The sequence below is a fragment of the Aedes albopictus genome, chromosome 3, assembly GCF_035046485.1.
Source record: "Aedes albopictus strain Foshan chromosome 3, AalbF5, whole genome shotgun sequence".
NCBI classification, from domain to species: Eukaryota; Metazoa; Arthropoda; class Insecta; order Diptera; family Culicidae; genus Aedes; species Aedes albopictus.
This window is the reverse complement of record NC_085138.1, coordinates 343,176,673-343,193,845: the sequence shown is the minus strand read 5'-3', so window position 1 is coordinate 343,193,845 and position 17,173 is coordinate 343,176,673. Positions and strand designations below refer to the sequence as shown.

General features: G+C 42.9%; 1 protein-coding gene across 1 annotated transcript; it reads right to left on the bottom strand.

Moving 5' to 3' along the window:
- Positions 1-928: 928 nt before the first annotated feature.
- On the bottom strand, positions 929-16,879 carry LOC115262627 (uncharacterized protein DDB_G0271670). Its single transcript, XM_029865041.2, has 4 exons — positions 16,573-16,879; positions 16,288-16,360; positions 2,675-3,426; positions 929-2,612 (listed from the first exon to the last, which is right to left on the bottom strand). Exons 1-4 carry the CDS (start codon positions 16,612-16,614, stop codon positions 2,049-2,051), a joined length of 1,431 nt encoding a protein of 476 aa, XP_029720901.2. The 5' UTR covers positions 16,615-16,879; the 3' UTR covers positions 929-2,048.
- Positions 16,880-17,173: the final 294 nt, after the last annotated feature.

The window sequence follows — 17,173 nt, the reverse complement described above, 5'->3', positions numbered from 1 at the left end:
TTCATCGACTCTCTCTTCTTCAAATTATAGTGACAAGATGCAAGTATGGTTGAACTTTTTGGTCATAAATCGCTAGGTTGCGATGCAATCAAGCGTTTAAGTGTAAAAAAATTCGATTGAATTCGCATCTTGTCACTTTAATTTGCAGAAGAGAGAGTCGATAAAGAGAACTCTCTCATGTTACTTTCGCCCTTATTTAAACTCAATCTAGAATTACTCTCCTATCAGCCCATCGCGAAAAACGAAGCGAACGCGCGACACTATTTCCCGACACTGATTCCGGATTTCATACTCCAACAAGAAAAAAGCTTTTATAATGTAGATTAAACGTTTCATGACTTGACCAGGAATGAAAAATGTCGCGAGATTTTATGAAAAAAATGTCATGACATTTTTCTATTTACACCACTAACGGCGTAAATTTCTGTTCGTATGCATCACCAGTTTATAACGCTGATTAGTTATGGATTATCAATGATGTCATCGATTAACATTTCCGACTAAGTGAAGTGAAATTAGCAAATAACGAAATGACATTTTTATGACATTTCCCATCCCTGTACTTGACAGATGTAGAATAAAAGTAATCTTTAAAAGACACTACCGTTTAATGCTTCCAGTGAGCTATTCCGCTATTCGTTCTTTGAAGGAAGCATGACACTAGACAATGGACTAGCATGCAACGCCCAGTGGCCCAGCCGAAAGCTTTTCCTGACAGCTGCGGCGGTAATTGAACCCACGTTTCCTAGCACGATGCGATTGAGTTCTTGGGGACATTGGCCGCACGACCATGAAGCCACACATATCTTGCATTAAATAACACGATTGAATTATAAACAATGTTATGATATAATGCTTGTGACGAGGCTTGTGCAATTGCCGGGCTTTCTCAAAATTTTCAATAGAATAAAGCAGTACTCCTTTCGGCTAAATCCTAATTAAATTTATTTCATCAATATCGGCATTTTGGGTTGTACAAAAATGAATCCTTCTTCTATTAATCTGATGTAGGTAGTAGGTATGACGGCGCGGCATGTGCTTTCAGAAGAGTGCAATTCCGTGGAAATACAAACCATCGTCACTCAACAATTTGACAAACACACGCACGCACACACTTTCACGGCTATAGTATAGTATAGGTGTTACAAGAACATAACCTCTCTCGTTTACCTTTCCTTCCATGTATGCGATACTAAAACGTGCACATTTGAACTAAACAATTCCATTTCCGGTCGCGCGGGTTTGTAGTTTTGTGTAATTGTATCGAAATCATCGTTCCTGTTGTTGCATCTCAGCGCTTTTTTTTTGTTTATAATTTTGTAGTTGAACTAAAACAACTTAATAACTAAAATCAAGCGGCAACGCAAGAGAGGGCCGCTTTCTGTACAAATTTGAGACTTATTTTGACTCTCTATTTCAGTTGTTTTTTTTTTCTCTTGCAAAAACATACACTCTAGACATAAACAACTACATATTTGACAGAGAAGTAAGAGTGAGTGATTTCCACTGAAGCAAATTTGCCATTTTTTATGCCTAAAGGCACGTGCCAAATGAAATATGAAAATCGTTTTAGATTGGCTCTAATTCTAATCGATGAAACCAAGGCTGAACAATTTGGATGAAACATTAAACGACTCTTTCATCAAGCTCCTTCATTTGTTAGGCTCAAGTGTAAAACAGCTCTACGAAGCCGAAGACATTTTGAAATTTTCACATAAATGGATGTTTGACAGAAATGTCGAAAATCTTCATTTTCATCCCATTTTTAGTGTTTTGCAAAACAGTTTTACTAATTTGTGTTTCATTCTTTTCCCTCAAACTTGATACCATTGAGCTTAAAAATGAATCCATACAAAATGGCGCTTTGAATTCTATGAAAATCACTCGGATGACAATCGGGAGGGCTAAAGGATAGGATTACAGATTACATTGTATATATTTATAAATGCAATTGAAAACAGTTTAAACAAGAAACAAACAGGACAAAGGATAGATGTTTCTACTCACGATCGACATCTCACAAGATCGATGATCCTTGTACATTGTACCTAGATATCATCGTAGTCTTCGTCCATTCCGGGAATGGTCGAGGACACACTGGAATAGAGGGGAGCTACCGTGGAGCCACTTGCGCTACTAGTGGACGCCACCGGCTGCGCTTGAAACACGTACGGATTTTTACTGCTACTGCTACCACCTGCGCTTCCACCGCAAATGGAAGAAGCCCCAGAGGACGATGATGAAGCACTGCTCAGGGCCGACAGCGGCGTCGACGGAGTGCTGGCAGTAGTAGGCGTTGAAGGCACTTGCTGCAGTTTTCCACTTCCGGCGATGAGGGCCACCGGAGCCGACTGGATCTGGGCGGGGCTATTCCTGAAGCTGCTGATGTTGCTCAAGTCGATCTTGATCGTTGGTTGCAGGTGGCGCGACGAAGTAGGCGTCACCGACGACGACTGAGGGCACGACTGCTTCGATTGATGGTGTTCGGCGGTCGTCGCCGCCGCCGCCGCCATCGGTAGCTTTAGGTTTGAGTAGTCCAGCTTGATGACGGGTTGCTCGATCACGGCCGTCGGAGTAGGCGGGTTGCTGCTCGGCGCAATTTTGTATGTGATCTGGAAGAATGAGAGTTTGATGATTAAGTCCGCGTGAAAGAAAGAACATGTGACTGACTTACCTTAAAACTATTACTACTCGCAATGCCCCCGCCGTTGTTGGCCTTCAGCTGCGGCTGTTGACTATTGTTGGAACTAGATGACGCGGCCATCGTAGCTGACGCCGCCGATGAAGACGACAATGGCGCTGCGGCCGCAGTCAGATTTGGTAGGATGTCGATCTTGATGGGGATCGAATTCGTTGTGGTCGCGCTGGCCGCTGCCGGTGCCGAATGGAGACGCGTTAACTTCGGAGGCGGTTCCCGGCCGCTGCTGGTGTTGCTACTTGAATCCTCCAGCGAAATTTCCTTGTAGAAGTTTAAACTGTTTGCGTGGTTGAACGGCCGTTTTAGAGTAGTAGGCTGCTGGGTTTGACTCTGCTGCGGGAGCTGAAGCTGGACCGCCTGGGGTAGGGCACTGGCATAGCTGGAACTGCTGCTGGACGGTGTGTAGGACTCTGAACGCTGCAGCAATCCGGCACCGGCCACGAGTTCACTCCCACCATGGAGCTGTCCTCCGTTCGAGGAAGATGATGTGGATGTGGAAGCCGGAGATGTTCCGGCGACTTCGTAGCCGGCTTCCGAGCCAGATAGTTGTTCCTCGTTGACGCCAATATCCGGGATGTTCTTGACGAGGTCCCGCAGGAAATCGAATCGGCTCTCGGATATGATGCACTGCTTCATGTGAGAGGGCGAAAGGGTTTTCGCGTTGCGGGCGTTCGTGATGCGAAGTGTCTTGGTCAGCAGCGACTCCACGAACAGTTCCAGGGTTCGAGGTATTGACGGGAGTTAAGGAATATTGAATGCATGATGAGCTTATCTGATGTCTCATATAGGTCTGAATACTAAAGCTGGGCCCAAAACTTTCCAACTGTCCAACATCAACAATGTACGGTACAACCTAGAGCGACTGGATGTCGTCTCAGCATGTGCGCAGAAACTTGTGGTAGTATTTTTAGACAAAGGTGTCCTCGACGTTGCCCTTTCAGAGGACTGCTGCAGCACTACAGTAAAAGTAGCCAGCCCGGTTATGATGCAACAATGGCTTCATTTCGAAAGTAAGCAATAAATGTTAGAAGTAGTTTGACTCTTGAAGAGATCGGTTGTTTTACTGCCCGCTAATAGGACCTCAACAAGGAGGAGAAAAACCTAAAACTTGATATCAGCCACCACAATATATTTGGTTCGTGGGCCTATGTATGGATTTCATCGGAGCAGCGTTCAAAGTTTCAAGCGAAATCCAAAAAGATATTCGTGACCCACTTTCTCCAACATAAAGCCTACCATTTCATCGACCGTGAGACGCACAAGCTGACCCCGAGTAGAGACTGCCGTTTTTTAACACATCGGCAGGTTCGGGAAACCGTACCAACGCAGGAAAGTATCGTTTCATATCCATTTTCTGAAATTTCTCCAATGGACCGTGACAAAGTTGATGAGATTTCCGATGTTACAGTACACGACCGAACTGATGACGGTGCCCCCATTCCCGAGGATCCGACAAGCGTTGATGAATGGAACGGCATTGATTTCAGTGAGGACGATTTCCACGGCTTCGAGACAGCCCGAGAGACAGCCAATGGAAGAAGACGACCAGGACGACACCATTCGGTCAGGTGCTACGGCCATCGAGCAGTATCTGCTTCTGGCTATCGAAGGACACCTGATGTTCGTCGACCCAGCCGTGCGACCAAAGGGATCGCACATCGCACCACAGGGATTTAGGAGTACTGTGGCCCCGTTCGTTCGAAGAAGCTACGAAGTGTCCTGACGACAGGGACTTCTGGAAGCACGCAATCGAGGAGGAGATTCAGTCCTTGCACGAGAATGCGGCTCAGGAAGGCATTACCTTGCCCAAGGACCGCAAAACCGTAGGCTGCAAGTGGATGTACAAGAGGAAGAAGGATGGTGATGGCAATGTCATCCAATATAATGTCAGGCTGGTCGCGTAAGTCAGTCAGAGATACGGCACGGACTACGACGAAGTGTTTGCCTCCGTTGCGAAGCAGACGACCGTCCGAACATTGCTGTCGATCGCCACCAGTAGGAAGCTACAAGTGAAGCACGTGGACGTCAAATCGGCATAACTGTACGGAGAGTTAAAAAGAAACCATCTATATTAGGCAGCCGAGTGGGTTCAAAACCGGTGCCAAGAGCAATGTGTGTCTGTTGCGGATAAGTTTATATGGACTAAAGCCAGCAGAGCGGATATGAAACCGGGAAATTACCGAAGTGCTCCGGAGTTTGGGATACTTACCGTCAGAAGCAGATCCTTGCCTTGTAACTATGCACAAGCGAGCTGATGGCGGCAAAGGCATTCTATCCTCTTTAGTAAGGTCGGAGGACACTGACTTGAAACGGCGGATAGGCTAATGTCTAAAGTCAACGCTGTCTTACCCACCCCCTCTATAAAAACGTGGCATGGCCTTAAAGTACGTTCCTGATCTGTTCCCAGCTTAGGAGACTAACTGGGCGAAAGTAGGTTCAATTGAAATATCCTGATTACCGCTGATCCGGCTCTGAGCCCAGTCCCAAAGGGCCTGGAGCTAACCTTCGGGTGGCCTCCCTGCTTGCATAGATAACCACCAGGATCCTCGACGACTACTTCATTTACAGTGAGGGATAGCGGCTTTAGGGGGGGGGGGAGTCAACAGAAATGAATGAGAAACAGTGAGAAACAAAATCAAAACCAATGAGGTCGTGAGCGGAGTTGAGAACAGTGAGGCGTTTAACCCGTTTGCGCGTGGTGGCTTGGAGAGATCGCCACCACGCGGGACTGCTGCATCCACCAGCGACGCAACTTCAGGTAGCTCAAGTAGTGCAAATGGAGTAAATGGACGAAGCGGTTCAGTGCCAACTGAGGAAGCACAGATGACTGGTGTAGACCTCATGCGGGCGCTGAATCGCAACAGAAGTGGACTACCAAAGATGTTAGTAGTTGCCGAACATCTGGATCAGCTGATCGGCTATACTAGCGGGCGAAGCAACATCAACAAGGACCTGGAATAGAGCCTGCTGAAGCTCCGCAAATCGTTGGCTCTGGCTGAAAAGGAGTACGATCTCCTGGTAGAGAAACGAAGTGCTGCAGACGCGAATAAGGAGGAACGGTCCACTCAAACGGACAATTCCTCCTTTCGGGTAACGCGACAATGCAGCATGAGACCATGCAGCTCGCCGGGGCCGCAGCGGAACGGTCAAGCCGCCCTACGACTCAAGCTGCACGGTCGAAGCCTCCTGGAAAGTCACGGCCCAAGAAGCGTCCGGTAGAAACGGGCGCGAAGCCGAAGTGGGAGGAAAAAGGAGCGGCCAGCGCGAGTACCCAGGCTACCAAGCCGGTTGCGAAACGCGCAGGGGCAGGGAAACCAAGCCCCAGCAAGCCAATCCCAAGAAGAGTGGCGGCCAACCAGACAAAGGGAACCCTTGGATTATGGTTGGAAAGAGAAATAAGTTGAGAAAGGTGAAACCAGCCCGCAAGCGCGAACGGAGCGACGCGCTGGTCGTCAAAACCGATGCAGACACATGCCGAGGTGCTGAAGGCCATGCGAGGCGAAAATCGTCTCTCACCGCTGGGCGCGGATGTAAAAAGCATCCAACGCACCAGGATTGGAGAGATGAAGGTGCATCCTACAAAGCACTAGCCCAGGAAGTACTTGGAGAAAAAGTACAGGTAAGAGCTCTAACAGCGGAGGCAACTCTCCAGTGTAAAAACCTGGACGAAATCGCCGACGCAGCAGTGCGAGATAGATGTACCAAGTGCATTGACACGCAGATTGCCGTTCAAGCTCCCCGTAGAGGAGGCGTACAGTGTGCCCGCTCAGCATATACGAGCCGCCAGTGCTTCACGTGCTTTGAGCAAGGACATAAGTCATAGGCATGCAAAGGCCCTGATCGGAGTAAACTCTGCAGGAAATGTGGAGCAGAAGGCCATTTCGCCAGAGAGTGCAACTCGGCACCAAAATGCTTGATTTGCACGGCGAACAAGGGCCACACGACGGGCGGGTCTAAATGCCCAGGCACGCGAGGAGGTCGAAGTTCAAAACGATAATGCAGGTTACACAACTAAACCTGAACCACTGTGAAGCTGCACTGCAGTTGCTGTGGCAGTCAGTCTCGGAGTCAAGTACGGACATCGCCCTGCTAGCTGACCCCTACCGCATCCGACCCGATAACGGGAATTGGGTAGCGCATAAGGCTCGCGTAGGTAGCGGTCGTTTCCCGATCCAGGAAATAATTTCCAGGTCGCACGAGGACTTCGCAATAGCGAAGATCAATGGGGTGTATTGCTGTAGTTGTTATGCCCCACCCAGATGACCAATGGGCCAGTTCTCAGCAATGCTGGATGCGTTAACAAACGCACTAGTAGGGTTGAGTCCCGTGGTCATCGGCGGAGACTTCAACGCCTGGGCGATTGAGTAGGGTAGCCGATCGACTAACGCGAGATGCTGGGCACTACTCGAAGCCATGGCAAGACTGAATGTAGATGTCGCGAACGTATCATTGACGTGACCTTCTGGAGCCCTGGCGATACGATACAGGGTGGAACATGGTGGAAGGAGAACGCAGTCGAAGGTCATCGACAGTCATCGAGGATGGCTGACCTCGCGCTTCGATAAGGCGTCATTTGTCGAAAGACTGCTTATGGATGTTAACACCGACGATCTGTCTGGTGAAGATCTAGTCGGATCTCTAAGCCGTACGTGCGATGCCGCGATGCCTACACTCCAAAAAATCTAAACGTCAAGGCTACGTGAAAAATCACGTAGACCAACTTAAAATGAACTTTTCAAAAATTTACCTGACAAATATAGCAGTCATCGGTATAACGATCAAGTTTAAATGGACAATTAGTTGTGTTTACTCTGTTTCCATGTTTACCTTACGTGAAATCCACATGCAACCCAAAATTCATTCTGACAGCTGAATGAATACTATATTCATTCCGTACTCTACTCGTGTTTCAAGATGGCGTCTTTGAAAACAATCTTTGAGCATTGCTTGCTGATTCGAACATTTTGGCCTATTCGCAGGAAATATTTGAGGTAAACTGATCAAAAGTGCAGTTATATTGTGCGTTAATTCGTATTTTTACATTTGCATAGAATGTGGAGTTGATTTTACCGATATTGACCTTTTTTCGGACCATATCCGCAACCATTTGAGCGTCGGCTCAAAGACTTCGAAATTATTTTGGAACAAGAAACGTAAGTAAACGATTATTTTCTCAAATTAAGAATAATATCCTATGCAAATTCGGATTCTTTTTGAATTTTTGCAGTAATCCAAAATTACCGATTTGGTGTCGGCTTTGCCGGCGAGTTATCGATTGCGGCTCATTGATAAAGACACATTCACTTGCTACTTGCCATGCCACCGCACCCATTCTACATCTACAACCACTTTTTGGCGATGGTTGAATCAGCATCTGGAGAACCAGTTCCCAAAATGATTTCACCAGTCCTTGCTGATGGTATTTCCAGCTTTTCGGGAAACGTTCTTGGCCGTAGTGGAAGTGCTTTTTAACTGTTTTTAAGTTACCCAGCATGTTTACAAAAAAAATAGGTGATAAATCGTATTTTATAATTAGGAACAGCTTGCACGAATGTACGACTGTAATTGCTAAAATAAAATTTAATTTTAGTATACTTAACATTTGCTATTTACAAAATAATGCATTTATCCAATTATGTAGTGTAAACGCAATATTCTTTGCTTCTGCTTTAGTGCTAGCCCATTAATACACAACGAAATAATGGAAGAAACTAAGAAGTGAGTTTTATAGCAGAAGCGAAGAATAATGCGTTTACCCTTTAGTAATTGATCTAAAATTATCCGGAGCATTCGAAAAAAAAAACAAACGTTGAAATCAGCGCTAAATGTGGTGGTATATATCTTTATTGTATATAAAACATACCGAAACTTCATTTCCGTTCTATTGAAACAGTTGGCGAAACCCACATAACAATCACCTAAATGCTACGGGTATTCCAGTGGAAAGACAGAATTCATCGGTTCATGCATTCATCTCTCGTCACCTTCTATTCACGTAGCTGCTAAGTGAAAAGTGCGATGGAAAAAAGCTACGTATGTTTTCACGTAGCCTTGACGTTTGGATTTTTTGGAGTGTAGGCGTGCGCTACCCAGAAATGGATGGAAACCGGTATATGTACTGCTGGTGTCCAGAAATCACAAAGCTCAGAGCGTCCTGCCTAAGGCTGTGACCATAGTGGCTAAGGTGAGATGCGATCGGATGCGATAAGTTATGAGATGAGAAGAGGGATGTTTGATAGGCCATAGTGCATGAGGTTTTCAATGAGGGTGCGCATGTTGTTTTCACATCCTTTTTCGCCTATTTCGTGCGCATCAACGACTCGCGTGATTTGATCGATGAAGTCGCTTGTATGTTGAAGCGCTTCTTTGGATGTGGGTAGTGAAAAAAATGATCGTTTTATCTATAAGAGCGGAAAGATAAAATGCACCCGCTTTTTGTTTTGCGCGGGTCGTTTTTTTTTCTGCTATAACTTAGTCAGTTTTGATCCTGTTGCAATAGCAAAAACCGACCAGTTCAAAAAAAATCTGGTGTAACTGTACAAGATTGAGATTATTGAATTAATTATTTGAGGAAAGAATGTATAACATGTAATCATATCCTCGTGAGCGATGTCTTTATGTATACACATTTTTTACTTTCCGAACTTGGCTATCTGAGTGTTGATTTCAATTTAAATCAATATGAGACTGTTATACTGATTTTCGGCATTAAAACATTACTTGATTGTGCTGACCTAGGCAAAAAGAAACAAAAATTCGGCAAGTATGTATTATTCAAGGGTATAGGTTTTTTTTTATTACAAAATTTTCGGCGATATCTACGAGAAAAGATGTCTCTAATAAGTACACAATATTCATCATACTTATATTAGGTAAAAGAGTATTGCGGATTTTTTGAAAAATTTCCATTCTGCGGTAGCCGCCGAGTTCTACCGCAGTAGTCAAAGTCCTACCGCAGCCATGAAAATCATCATATCATTGAAACTAATGGCCAAACCAAAGTATGCTTGCAAAGTAAATTGTCTGAAAACCAACAACAAACAATGATCATCGGCGTCGTATCCAAGGTAAGTAGAAAACATCTTGGTCGTATCCAAGGCATCCTTGGACCGATTGATGATACCAAGGATGGAAGAAAATCACTTCAAGCGATAAATGATACAGGATACGAATAATCCAAGATAGCCTTGTTCTTGCAATAGCATGATGCCGACGCCTCACACCATGCTCGTATCACAGAGACAATCAAAGTATCTGATGCACGCTTTATCGCGTGATGACCCGTTATCGGATCTTGTTACAAGTCGTGATAAACTTGATTCATCACAATGTATGCCACTTATGCACTCGTATACCGCATTCATGATTCGAAATAATACATTCACAAGCATATCTGGAAGCTAAAGCAGCAAGAATGCTCAAAAAGTGAATAAAATCACGAATTTATCATTTCGACTTCATGATAACGATCGCATCGCGCCCGCACATGCCGAGCGAATCATTCTTCTCGGACCGTAGTTTGTTTATGACGCTTGACGACAAAATGTTATCGTTGTTGCTATGATCGCGCGATGCCGTTCAACCGCGACACATTCGAAATCTGATCATGATCACTAGATTTCCATCCTTGGATGATACTCCAGTGGCAATCAGTGGTCTGACAGCTGCGGTAGCTTTTCAATCTACCGTAAAATAGAAATTTTTCTCTCAATTAGCAATATCAATCGAAATTGATGTCATACTATTTTCGTTAAGGGATCTAGTTTTGCCTGACAAAGAAAAAGCAGAACTTTTCAATTAGAATCGTTTTCGCAATTAAGTTGAATACCATAAAACCTTTAACTTCCTAACTTGCACATGAATAACATGCACTGAACAAACGACCATATCAAACAAGGTTGCGACCATTCATTTGCAAAAATTTACATTCATTTGCTATTATCTCAGTTCAGAAGCATGCTATCGAAAAACAATGTATGGATGAATTTAACCTTGTAGTTTTATCTGAAAGTTTGTCGAATAACATTGGGGTCGCAAACGTATACCAAAGTCGTGAGCGAGCTGTGAAGGCAACTCTCCACAGTGTGAATGAAATTTATATTCACCGTGTGGAGAGTTGCCTTCACAGCTCGCTCACGACTTTGGTATACGTTTGCGACCCCAATGTTATTAGGCAAACTTTCAGATAAAACTACAAGGTTAAATTCATCCATACATTGTTTTTCGATAGCACGCTTCTGAACTGAGATAATAGCAAATGAATGTATTTTTTTGCAAATGAATGGTTGCAACCTTGATATCAAACATTGGTCACTTGATTCAAATCCCGAACAGAGAAAATAAAATGTTTTCTTATACACATATAATAACAAAATTATGCTGTAAAAAACTTAAATCGTTTATGGAATACTATTTTATAAGCAATGAAATATGTTATTTTACATAGTGATCGATAGACAATATGATAAATTTTCATTACGTCCGGTCCATCAAAATGCATGTCATGTGAAAAAGCTTTGAGTTATGTTTAAAAACAACAACATTTTAACGCATTTTATATTACCTACTAGCATTCCCAACACATTAACTCCGCATTGCTTTACATACAACAACGAGCGCAATCATGAAATCCATAACCGACAAGCGTTCTCTTGCTTTCTCGTGCGTTCTCTTGCGTTCACATGCGTCGAAGCAGCTCGATCACATCACCGCACTCATCGCAACTCATCTACTATGTACGGTTTATGCGTTCTGCATATAGTTTCCACAGAGTGTGCTTCGACGCTTATCCGATCTCTTATCTCTTTGCATCGCACCTTACCCACTATGCGCTCAACGTAAGAGCTAGGTGGATTAGTTTTCTGCACTGAGCCAACTCTCCCGATCATCGTTATATGTCAGTCCTATATTTCTGCACTATTGGAATATCATATGAATCTGAACATGGGTTGAAAATGGGAAGTAAGAGTTATATGCGACGCATGTGGTATGACTCTCAGATCGCCATTATACTGTTATATGTCTTGCATTTTGCTTCTATCATGTGGGCTGGGTGCGCCAATGTATATGCAACTCCAATAATATCCTTCACATTTTGAAAAAAAGTCTGCTTATGCTGGAGCGGGAATCGAACTCACAACGCCTAAATGACCGACGCCCCTAGCCGCACGACCACGAAGCTCAGTTAGAGGAATTATGAATTTCTGCTAAACGTATTCCACTTTATCTGCCAATGTTGCTTTTCAACGCGGCCAAAGTTATATGCACAGCTAATGTATCGATTGTGTTATATGCATATAACTCCGATATGCGCAAATGTCATTGAGTTTTATTAGAAGGCTGTTCAATCGGAACTGTTTATGATATGATACGTATAACGATTCATTTGATGTGAACGTGTCAGACTACGGGTACCATGTATGTGCAGTGTCTGATAAAATAGGGTCTTAGAATTATTTCAGTGTGGGCTGCCAGAAAGCAACAGTGTACATATAGGGTGGGGCGGGGCAAGATGGGTCAGTGCCATTTTCGGGCGCATTACTCATGTTTTGATTATGTTCATAATTTTGTTAGATGACCAGCATGAATACACAAAAGTTTAGGGCATTGATTGAAAAATTATTCACTCTCATTGGAAATTAAAAATAAAACAGTTTTTAGCCATTTTTCTTATGCGATACTTTCCATATAATCTCTATATAAACGGCCGCGGGGCAAGATGGGTCACCTTCAATTTTGAACGTAGTTTTGGGGCATTCAAAAGATAATTATTTTTTATTACAAGACTATCTCATAAATGACTTCAATAAACCGGAATGAACGCTCAAAATTATAACAGAAAATTATGATAATTTTTTAGTGAAAACATCGATTTTCAAGTCCCCTTAGGACCACTCAAATCGTAAAGTTTTTTATATTCCAAATAAATTTATAAAATGTTTACTAGTAGCTCATGTTTACTCAGTATTTATATGGAGCATATATGCCCCGCACTTTTTTCACGGCGCAAAATCGATCACTTTTTAAAACTGCTTGTTTAACATCATATTTTGTATTTAATGGACTTTTTATCGACTTTTAGCATAGCTAACTAGTGTATTAAAGAGTAGCGGACGAATACAAACCAATACGATTTGTATTTACAAAGTTACGGTGATCCATCCTTAGGTGACCCATCTTGCCCCGCCCCACCCTATCGCTGCCCAGTGTGGTGGAATACGTGGCCTTAGCTGAGGCCTGCCAAGAGTTGCTCTGGCTACAGAAGCTAATGGAGCCAAGGTTGCAATCATTCATTTGCAAAAATTTACATTCATTTGCTATTATCTCAGTTCAGAAGCATGCTATCGAAAAACAATGTATGGATGAATTTAACCTTGTAGTTTTATCTGAAAGTTTGCCGAATAACATTGGGGTCGCAAACGTATACCAAAGTCGTAAGCGAACTGTGAAGGCAACTCTCCACGCGGTGAATATAAATTTCATTCACGCTGTGGAAAGTTGCCTTCACAGCTCTCTCACGACTTTGGAATGCGTGTGCGACCCCAATGTTATTCGGCAAACTTTCAGATAAAACTACAAGGTTAAATTCATTCATACATTGTTTTTCGATAGCATGCTTCTGAACTGAGATAATAGCAAATGAATGTAAATTTTTGCAAATGAATGGTTGCAACCTTGAATGGAGCTAATGAAGGACGTTGACGAGACACCAACTGGACCGATCAACTGGTCCCCAAATTGGTCTCTTTTGGGGCTGACTAGTTGTATTATCCTGTCCTAGGTTACAGCTTGAGAAGGAGTGAAGGTGTAAAAGCTACCTAAGATTAAAGCCTAACTCAATCACAGCAGTGCGAGGAAATAGAACTGCTGTACCATTCTCAAAAACAGGATGCCTTCCAGAAGCACAAAGCATGCCGCAACGACGTCGTGTGGTGTGCCGAAATCTGCAGTAGAGAAAGATAGGTAGGTACCTCCTGAAAGACGGACTTTACAGGTCATTGAAAGATGGAAGCAGTACTTCGATGACCACCTGAAACAGTATGCTGTTCCGTCCACAAAAAGTGGCCATGTGGAATTTGAGAAATTCCGAGCGATTATTATTTCGAATTTCCCTTACAAAGTGCTATCACAGATGGTCGGCGTTAAGTCAGAGAGGACCATGTGTCTTTTACCTAATTTCTAGAAAAACGACTTTAAAGTTTTCAACTCTATAAGTTTTGAGTTTTTCAACAAATGTTCTTGAATTTTTGCCATAAATCTTGATAACTATTCATCAAAGCATCGCTCTGTATTGATCGCAAAAAAACGTAAAAAAAGCTAGAAACCGAGGAATTGCCAAGTAATTGATTGCACTTAGTCCACTCTGACTGATCGATTTTTAGAAAATCTACAATCAACTACAGTTCACACTCAAGTTTGAACATATTTGATAAAAAATAATGCACAAGTAGGACAACAGTTAATAGGAATGATGTATGATGTGAGCAGGAAGTTTGAAATTTGATATTTCTGTTTTTACACTGTTGATTACCATTTTCAATTTTTATGTTCAGTCAGAGTGGACCAAGTACAACAGTTCAATATCACATGAAGGGTAGTCAATTAATGAGCTATTTAAGAATTATTAACTTGAACATTTAATGGCTAACAACTCTTGAACGTGTTTTCATAGTTCGGTACGTTTTTGAAATATTGCAGTTAAACAGTTCATAATGATTTATTCAGAAGACTGGCGTTTTTCAAAAATTCGTTCAGACAGAGTGAACCAAGTACACAATTCTTAAATAACCGGTAAAATCAATTACTTCATGAAACGGGTATTGGTACATTTCAATATGATGCCTAACAGCTACTAAACGAACATATTTTGATTTGGAAAGGATTACGAAGAATAAGGTAATTTCAACTATTTTTCTTAGATACACATGGTCCACTCTGTCTGCACGCGAATTGCCACAATATGCTTCAACACGATAATCTGTAAAATACGATACTGACCAAAATAAAATGGATTTTCACGTGCTTTCTTGATCAATAATCATCAGAAAATGCATTAGGGAGTCATACGATTTGGAAACGTATTATATTTTGATGATAAACTATTTTGATTATTGGATTTTAACCAATACTTATTTTTTAAATTCTCTTGACATCAAGCATTTGGTCCACTCTGACTGCACACTATTATCGTTTTTTGCAGTTCAATCAAAAGAAAATTGTGCTATAACTCTCGTTAAATGTAACATTAAGAAAATCGGGTGAATGTTCCAAGTAGCTAAAGTAATTCTTAATCAAATGCCTTAAAAATCTAATTTTCGTAAATTTTGTTACTTGGTCCCCTCTGACTTAATGCCGACCAGATCATCTTGTATCGTCTGTCATTAAAAACGAATGGTTCGTGGGAAGTTTCATCTTAGACGGGTCGACGACGTACAAAATCTTCACCGTGCGGAAAATCCTCCAGAAATACCGTGAATACTATAAAAACCAACGCATCTAATAGACTTATTGTAGGCAGCATACGATAATTAACCCGGGAGCGGTTGCGTCGTGTACTGAGTACACGCATCATGAAAAATACACGCTTGTGGTACACAGCGTGAGCGCGGCACCGTTGCAGGTAGTCAAAGACGCGACTGCTCGAGGCTTAATGTGCCAGATGGAATTCAAGAATGCAAACACAAAAACAAATCTATAGCAGGCGAACGTTATGCTAGACGGGGATACCTTGGAGGTAGTGGTGGAATTCGTCCACCTCGGATCCTTACTGACAAAAGACAACAATGTGAGTCGTAAAATACAATGGCGCATCATAAGAAACTGCGATCAAAGATTCAACCTCGCACCACATGTATCACATACAAAACGTTTATAAGACCGGTGGCCCTCTACGGACACGATACATGGACCATGCTCGTAAGGGACCTGCAATCACTCGAAGTTTTCGAGCGACGCGTGTTAAACACGATCTTTGGCGGTGTACAGGTTGTGTGGCGGAGAAAGATTGATCACAAGCTCGCTGCACTTTACGGCGAACCCAACACTCTGAAGGTGCCCAAAGCCGGAAGAATACGATGGCAGGGCATGTTGCAAGAATGCCGGACAACATCCCTGCAAAGTTTGTATTCACCACTGATCCGGTACAAATAATCCTATGTAGCCTACATTTATTTTATCAAATTTAAATGATTGTAATTATACTTAGAACACTTGTTTAAGCTAATGAATGTAATACTTTAACAAGTTGCAAATAAAGACTAATAAACAAAAAATAACAGCATCTCATTCCACCCAGATCGATGATGGTGATATGCATCAACTAAAGTGCCTTCTTCATTGCATGCAAATATAAATTGCGTGATGCAATGAATACATACAGCACACTACAGTGTACTGAGTGATAGCCATGAAGAAAATCGATATCGAAATGTATACGAATAGTTCATTGTACGAAGCAACGTCGAAATAAGTTTCTACGCAATTTGCATATCCTGCTTTTTCCTACCCAAAACTCGTCAATCAATCATTTCAGGATAAACCTGCTTAAATGTATCTTACGTTCAAATCGTTTTTTTTTTTGAAAAGGATATAGATTATAACGGGAACCGCCTGAGCCACTTTGCCAACTTCTTCGTCCGTTTGCATGATCTTCTTGATCCTTCCCTGGAAGAAACAAAACACAAGCCATTATTACTCATAGCAGACGCGTAATATAAACAACAAGCCTATTGCCTCTCGGAGACCACCCACGCAACGTCTGCGACAGAAACCCTTGGCTTCCACCGCCCACCAAAAACTGGAGGAACTGCACTCGGGGCCATCGCCCTCTAACCACCGGAAGCCCAACCCAACCCGACCCAGCCCAAACCACTTACCGCCGGAAATCGCACATTGTACTTTTTCTTCTTGGACGGCATCACTCTGCTGCTGCTGCTGGGGGAGGGGGCCAATTTGCGCCTGGAAACCCGACACTGGCGTTCAACTTTCCACCGCGACCGGATGCACCCACGTCTGCACCGCACTGGGAACGCACTTTTGCGCCGGCACTGTTCCGATTCCGAGGAATTTTCACCGTAATTTTCTTCCGAAAAAAACAACAGACACTGCCGCACACAATCAATGTTGTCCTTCTTCTTTTCCGTGACTTTTCTGCGCTGAGTTTTTGGCGTTTTGTTGGATTGTGTGGGTTGCCACACGGTCAGAAAATTCACTCATTTTGGAGCTAAAGTGGGACAACTCAAAAATGAGTAAATTTTTTTTCCAGCGATAGCGCTGGCTCAAGTGCGAAAATCTCATCAGTTTAAGTCGTATAATATTCTTGCTGATGTGAAGAATATTATACGGCCTAAATTGGTTGGATTTTTGCACTTGGGCCAGCGCTATCGCTGGAAATGCAATTTACTCATTTTTTGAGCTGTTCCAGTTTAGCTCAGTTTTGTGTGAATCTTACTCATTTTAGAGTAACATTTTCTTAGC

Coding starts and splice junctions, on each gene's coding strand:
- LOC115262627 (XM_029865041.2), bottom strand. CDS start 16,614: ATGCCGTCCAAGAAGAAAAAGTACAATGTGCGATTTCCGGCG. Junction 16,361..16,572: donor ACAATGTGCGATTTCCGGCG/GTAAGTGGTTTG, acceptor TGTTTCTTCCAG/GGAAGGATCAAGAAGATCAT. Junction 2,613..2,674: donor CGAGTAGTAATAGTTTTAAG/GTAAGTCAGTCA, acceptor TCATTCTTCCAG/ATCACATACAAAATTGCGCC.